Here is a 7,623-nt window from a genome sequence, read left to right on the forward strand (position 1 = left end):
GGTTGTTAACCATTGTCATAGGGCAACATGTATACTAACTGTTCAACGAGAAATTATTTTGTTCTGTAAACCTTCATCTAAAGTAAGAGTAGCAGCACAATTGGAAGAGTGTAATTGAAGTCACTAAACTGTGCATGCAGAAATTTTTGAAATGAAATGGTGTATCTTTGGCTATGTATATTTTCACCAGAAAATAAAAAAGGTCAAGAAAAGAGAGGGTTGACATGTCGCGGGGTTGTTAACCAATGTCATAAGACAATATGTGTACTAACGTTTGATGAGAAACTATTTGTTCTGTAAACCTTCACCTGAAGTACAATAAAAAAAAAAAAAATTGCAGGTCTGCAGGAAAAAAAAAAAGAAAAACATGATAAACACATTTTCCACTAAACTTAACATTCAAAGACAAAGTCTTTGTCATGTTTTAACAAATAGTGCTAGCATATAATCATGTAGGGTTGACTGAAAGGAGTCCTGGTGGCACAGTGGTTAAGCACTCAGCTGCTAATCAAAAGGTTGGAGGTTGGAATCCACCAGCTCTGGGGAGGAAGATGTGGCAGTCTCCTTCCACAAAGATTTAGGACCCTGGGGCACTTCTACTCTGACTCATTCTACTCTGTTCTATAGAGTCGCTATGAGTCAGAATCAACTCGATGACAATGGGTTTGGTGGAGGGTTGATTGGCTCACCCCCAGCTATTATCCATTAAACATAGATATCAGTTCAACAAATCTAACTACTTAACATTGTTAATACAGTAGTCCCCCTTATCCGAGGGGGATACATTCCAAGACCCCTGTGGATACCTGAAACGGCGGACAGTACCGAACCCTATATATACTATGTTTTGTCTATGCATACTTACCTACGATAAAGTTTAACTTACATATTATGTACAGTAAGAGATTAACAATAACTAATAATAAAATAGAACAATTATAATAATATACTGTAACAAAAGTTATGTGAATGTGGTCCCCAGGCAGACAGAGCGAGATTTCATCATGCTACTCATTTAACTGTTTTTGGACTGCTGTTGACCGAGGGTAACTGAAACCTTGAAAAGCAAAATCGCGGATAAGGAGCGACTACTGCAAATAATTGTTACAATTCAGTGGAAGATTACTTACATAAGAATTTCTACTTCAATGGCTATAATTTTATCGATAAACTTTTAAGACCCTTGTTCTTTCATAATAGTATGTGTACATTATAGACTCCCCTACTCAAAGAAAAAAAGTTAGTATTGTGTTAGTTCCAGTTATAATTTCCAGCTAAGTCAAAGCTCTAACAGCCTTAAAACAGGAAATCCAAAAGGAAATTCCATCAGCAGTTCCTGGGGTTTGGTAACTCAAAGGTTCTTGGAAACAGAAGTTCTCAAACTATTTACTATAACCTTACCTCATATCGTCAAGCAAATCACATTCTGCTTGATGCTTGGCTTGAAGTTTTGTCATCTGCTCAACTTGAATGTTTTTCAGTTCTTGTGTAACTTTCACCTAAAATACACCACAGATTTATGAAGGCCTTACTGCAACTGTAACAACAAAACAAATTTACTTGAGAAAAATATTTAATGCTTGTCTCTCCCCTGAAGACCATAAATCCACCACTAGCTACCTAGTTTTATTTACTGAAGATACTTAGTAAATGAAAACAACTAGGCAAACCTAGTTGAAACAGAGGCTGAATGAACCCATGGAATACACGAGTATAAAAATTACAGACTAAAGAGGTGCAAAATAAACTGCCAGTCATCCCATTTCATGCACAAGCTCAGTAGATATCTACGTCTTCTTACGGTCTGTCTTCTATTTCTTACAAAAAGGATTCATAAATCAGGACAGGTGAGCACAGTGTATACTGGTAAGGAGCACAGAATACCTAAACCTAATGACTGAAATTTACACAAGCATGAAATATGCATCCACCAGATAAATTACTCCATAATGGCTGCTAGAAAGCACACTGTCTCAGGATGATGCCCTCCACTCACTGACAGTGCATCAAATCACAATCTTTTTCTCACTTTCTCACAAAGGAGAAAGCAACAGTGACCTTCCAGCATATGCAGTGCTTTCAAGCCACCCCGGCAAGCCAGTTCCCATGGCGGCGCCACTTCAAACAGCGAGAACAGCAAATGCCCGCAAGAACCTCCCGCGGGACCTCAAGCTTGGAGGTTAAGGTGGGTCTTGAGTCCCGGCCGCCAGAGAAAGGCTATCCAGAGCGCTGGGTGTACATGTGCGAAAGAAAAGAACTCACTTATGCGGAGAAACCCGGGTTAAGAAAAAGATAAAGAAGAAGAAGCAGATACCAGTGATTTTGGCACTCAGCATATGTTTGCCCAGGAGGAGAGGTTAGAACATCCGCCTCCCAGACCCAGCGCCCAGAGTGGACACTCAGTAACCACTGCAGGATTAAAACGACAAGGACACAGCCTCGGACCCTGGGGAAGCTAGGGAACTGGGCAGTGAAACAGTTCGCGAAGGGCGCAGCGGGGAAACTGCTGACAAACTCGGACCACCCGTCACTCCCACCCCGGCCATTCAAGCTCAGCTTGCAATGTACACGCCACCACCGCCCTGCTCTCGATTTCTTTGGGGCAACACCACCAGTCGGGAGGTGGGGCGGTCTGGGGGAAAAAGCAGGACCTGTCAATCTTTAATTTCTTGTTTTCCCCAGGGGTGGGGGACGGTGACTATTCCAAGTTCTCTGCCGCCCGTGGGAAAGGCGCTTAGGCCAAACCTTAAGGCTAGGCTTGAAACAAATCCCCTGCAAATTTGCAAATGGGCGGGGGTGGCGACAAGCAGTTGGAAGGCTCAAACCTGGCGCAGTCTAAACAATCACAACACCCACAAGGCTCTGCAAAGCTGCAGGGGTTCCCTCGCCTCCCCTCGGTGCAGCTCCGGGAATGCACTTTGCAGCGGGCAGCACTGCCATGCGTGCGCGCGCACACAAATGCACACCCGAAACTCTTTTGAAACGTCTAGGGTCTTCAGCTCGGTGGAGGGGCCGGCTCCGGCTGCCCCTCGGTCAGCAAGGCACCTCACACGCGCGACCCCCGCCTGGAGCTGGCGGCAACGCGGTGACAAGCCTGAGTCAAGGACGATCAGGGCCCCTTACAGAAGGGGGAGGGGGCGCAGTGGTCTCCCCAGCCGCGTTCCTCTTACGCATCGCCGCCGCCCCTCCAGCCCTCAAAGCCCCCCAGCTGCGCCCTCACCTTCCTCGGCGGCGGCTGCATGATGATGAAGGGACATCAATCCTCCCTCGACGGCAGCGTTAGCAAGGACGAGGAGGAGGGCCGGAGAGGAGGGGGCGACACAGCGAGTGCGCGCGGGCGCGCGTGTGTGAAAGGAAAGCCTGAGAACGAAGACTCGCCCCGGAAAGACCAAGGCCGGAGGGAGGCTGGAGGACCACAGTCAGGAGGCGAGTATGAAGAGAAGGAGGAGGAGCGCGGGGAAGGCCTGGGGCTCCGGCGACCCTGGCGCGGGGGGGGGGGCGGCGTGCGAGGGAAAGAGGCGGAGACCGGGAGGGGGCGGGAGCCGGGAGTAGGGACGCAGGGTCTCCCAGCCCGCGGAGCGACTGGTGAGGAGCAGCTGCGTTATCCGCGCTCCCCAATCGCCGCCGGCCCCGCTGCTTCTCGCCGACGCGGCAGCCCCCAGACTCAGGCGGCCGGGCCCTCCCTGTGCCCAACGCCCCCGCCCGTCCCGGGTAGGAGGGAGGCGGTGCCGAGCTCTCTGCTTCGCCTCTGCCACCCAGGCCGCGGGAATTTCCGGCCCCACCGCGCAGCGTAGCGCCCCACTCGGGCCGCGGCGGGAAGAGCTCAGTTGAGAGCCGGGTTAGAGGGGTCGAACCGAAGGGGCTGGGCCAGGTTGCAGAGAGAAAGCGTGGCCGCGACGCGGGACGCTGAATCGCGGCGAGGGACGGGGGGAACTAACGGATTGGTCAACGGATGGGAGGGGTGGGAACGCCAGCGGAGCCCGAAAATACCCCCGCTCTCTCCAAAAGTGGCACATTCCAAAGGTCTCCTGCCCTCCCTCCCCCACTCTAGAAGGCAGCCGGGGGCTTCTCGCGCGCTTTCCCGCCAGCCCGTCGCGGCGCGCGCTGCGGTCGGGGGCGCGCACGTGGGCGGGAGAGGGCTCAGCGCCGACGCACGCGCACAGGCCGCCCCCGCCTCCCGCCGGCTTCTGTAGCTGCCGCATGTGTGTATATGCGTGTATGAGGGGGTGAGGGGGTGGAGGAGAAGCAACGCTGGCCGTGGAGTTTTATAATGAGGAGGGGGGCAGCAAGACCTTGACGGTAGGAAAGTTCCGTTTTTTGCTTCCTCACGTTCCCCCTGCCCCCCTCTCGAACGAATGGGCTGGCCAGCTAGGTGTGCACCGAGGGAGTTGAGCCGTTGGAAACACCTATCTGTGGCCTGCCTCAAGTGCCTGGCCATTGCGGGAACCAGCAGTTGCCCTGCAAAGAAAAAAAAACGGCTCTCTGCTACAGGGCATTGAAGTCAAGGAGTACGGGCTCTGTGCTGGAAGGGAACCGAGAGATCGTCAAGGCCAGGGCCCCCATGCCACCGATGCTGAGGCTAGGGCCCATAGAAGAATTGAGAACTTTCCGAAGGTCACACATAAGGACTAGAATCTCTGGATCACAAAGGGTTCTATGAGTTATAAAGAAACAGATGCAAGATGATAACCGATGAGGAAAAGGAGAGGAGGCAGCAGGAGCAATGGAGAAAGCCCCTGTCGGAAAGTCAGGACCGCTGGGTGCCAGTCCACTCTGCCCCTGACTGACTGGATGAGCTTGTGCTTCCTCTTTTGCCCCCAGGGCCCTTCATGCTCTGTCCAGATCATGAAGGGGGGGGGGGTGGTCAACCTCCTTTGGGAGCCTTAGAAGAGTGGAAATACCTCTTCCCCATGTCCAGGAAGTTACCCTGAGCCACAGGGCTGTGTAGAGGGTGAGCTGGATTGCTCCAGTTTTATCGGAAATTTTATCACAAGTTGACCCTTAAGAAGTTTGGGTCTCAGATAGTTGTTCAGAATTGTAGTCAGGCAAAAGAGAAAGGTGAGCTAGGCCATGTGGCCAGAATATGGGAAGGTAGAACTTGAACCATTTTGTTTACATTGAGTTAGCCTAGATTCTTGTGTAGGAAGATGACAGAATCAGAGCTATGCTTGAGTCAGATTAATCTGGAGCTGTGGGTGAAGGAGACCTGTCTTGCTGTGTCTGGTTTCCTTGAGGCCATTCAAAAGTCTGCCCTTCGCCAAAGTCCTCAATTAAATCAGAGAAGGCCTGGGGCAAGAAAACTGGGTGGAGGCCCAAAACCCTGTCATCTGTGGGCAGCAGCTAGATAATTTCACCACCAACTCATTGTGAGACCTTGGGCCAGTCACTTCACTCTTTCAGCCTTTGTTTCCTCACTTTTAAAATAAGGGTATAAAACCATCCTCACACTTTGTTTTTTTAAAATAGAATGTCTCCTACCACAGGGCCTGAAACATATCACTCAATAAATGCTTATTGGTTCATCATTTATTAAAAAAAAATTTGCTGAGGTTTTGCTTTGTGCCAAGACTTGTGCCAGGCACTGGTGATACAGAGATGAACAAGAATCACCCTAACCTTCACCGAAGCTGAGTGCCAGACCACTATTCCATGAATGACATTAGGCTAATGGGGGAGGGGTGACAGTGCTTGCCCAAATGCAGTGTCCTGCACATAGTAGGTGTTCAACAAAGATTTGCTGAAGGCATAACGAATGCTGAATCCTAGTCCTGGGTGCAACCAGTCTGGCCCATAGAATGTTCCCCCCTTCATCTTCCTCTTTGGGAAGAGAGTACTGAGGGTATAAAGGTGCTGGGGGTCCAACACAGGATCCTGCCTCTACCGCTGACCTGCTGGGCTGTCTGTGGGCATCAGTCCCTATCTGCAGAATAAGGTAAGTGAATGAGCCTGGAACTTAGTAGGCTCTTCACAGATGGGTAGTATTATTTTCCTCATTTTACAGATGAGGAACCAGAGGCTTGATGAGGATAAGTGACTTGCCCGGAAGCGATGGATTTGGAACCAGAACCCAATTCTCCCATGTGCCTTTATGAGAATTGTTCAACAGAACTGGGAGGGTGCTCCCAGAAAGAAAGTAGACTCAGTATGATACATGTGTACCATGTGACTTATGTAAACCTGACTTAAAATGTACTCTTTTGAATTAGGCTGGGGACTTCCAGAGTCTTGTTCCTGCAGTGCACATAAGCACTGTGTTACCAGTAAGACCTCTTGACATTCTGTGGGGGAAATGCCGCAGTGCTGTCCCCTGACCACAGAGCAGAAAGCCCTTGGCCCCAGAGGCAGAACTAGGACAAGTCTCAGCTGTGTACAAGAAGGTTTTCCAGGCATAGCTGCCCCTGGAGGGAGCAAACTACCCATCCCTGGGGCTGTGCAAGCAGGTACTGGCTTCCCTTCATCAAGTAAGCCACAGATGGAATTCTCACCCTGGGAAAGAGTTGGTAACAGCTACCATTTATTTTGTTTCTTCCCTGTTTCCGTAATTGAACTAAGCATGTTATTTACATCATTTCTAACCCTAAAACAAACCCTCATGATACATATGACTCTGTCTCAGAGACTGAGACTGGGAAGTGAAATATTTTGCCCAGGGTCACACAGCTAATACAGGAGAACCAGGCCTGGCCCCTGCCTCCTTCTGTCTCTAAAGCTGTGTACTCCCTCTGGCGTGCTACCGCATTGTCTCCCAACCAAACCCGTTGCCATCAACTTGATTTTGACTCAGTGACCTTATATAGGACAGAGTAGAACTGCCGCATAGAGTTTCCAAGGCTGTAATCTTTATGGAAGCTGACTGCCACATCTTTCTCCTACAAAGTGGCTGGTAGGTTCAAACTGTTGACTTTTGGGTTAGCAGCCAAGCTCTTTAACCACTGAGCCACCAGGGCTCCTTCACAGTCTTCCAGAGGAGAGTAATTCTAAGATTAGGTCAGAGCATGATTGAAAGCCAGCCTGGAGCGTGTATACAAGTGGGCATTGGAAGATGAGCTGTTTTGCTGTTCGCGAATCTGCAGAATTCTTGAGATAAACCCCAGTGAGGCAAAGTACACAGCAGCCCTTTCACGTGACATGGCCAGAATGTGGATAGCACCCCGTGCCCAGCCCAGATCAGGTACCCAGGAGAGGTTTGCACTCCATCCAAGGCTCTCTCCAGAAAAGGTGGCCACCAGCCCATTTGCCCATACTGCACCAGGACACCCTTTCCCGTCTTGCAACTGGGCTCCATAGCTCCCTGTACTCCCCTTCCACCTTTGTCATTATCTTCTACCCTTATTGGCACAGGGTGCTCAGAATGCCTGTGAGCATGTCCAGATGCCAGCCACTCCCTGCCTGAGCCCCACATCCCTAGCTGGGGATGCTGCTGCCATTTCTGCAGTCTGTGGACCCTACCCCCATTCACCTCCCTCCTGGCTCAGTCATCTCTCTCTCCTAACCCAATCACCTTTCCCCAGGTCCCCTCCCTCCCCTTTTGCTCTGCCTGAGCTGATCCCCTTTCCACAGCCCTGGGGTCATCCTGGTGTGGGAGTGTGCCTGTCCCCTGCTGGTCAGCTCTCAAGACAGAGA

The 7,623-nt window shown here is 50.5% G+C and overlaps 1 protein-coding gene across 1 annotated transcript in view; it reads right to left on the minus strand.

Moving 5' to 3' along the window:
* The window catches only part of FCHSD2 (FCH and double SH3 domains 2), a 290,391-nt gene extending 287,017 nt beyond the window's left edge, over positions 1-3,374 (minus strand). Inside the window, exons 1-2 of the mRNA XM_004381944.2 lie at positions 3,221-3,374; positions 1,402-1,499 (exon numbers count right to left, since the gene is read on the minus strand). Of these exons, the coding sequence (XP_004382001.1) occupies positions 1,402-1,499; positions 3,221-3,241 (119 nt within the window). The 5' untranslated portion in view covers positions 3,242-3,374. The remainder of the gene's footprint in view (positions 1-1,401; positions 1,500-3,220) is intronic.
* Between the last annotated feature and the right edge of the window lie 4,249 nt (positions 3,375-7,623).

This window comes from Trichechus manatus, unplaced genomic scaffold, assembly GCF_000243295.1.
Source record: "Trichechus manatus latirostris isolate Lorelei unplaced genomic scaffold, TriManLat1.0 scaffold00088, whole genome shotgun sequence".
NCBI lineage: Eukaryota > Metazoa > Chordata > Mammalia > Sirenia > Trichechidae > Trichechus > Trichechus manatus.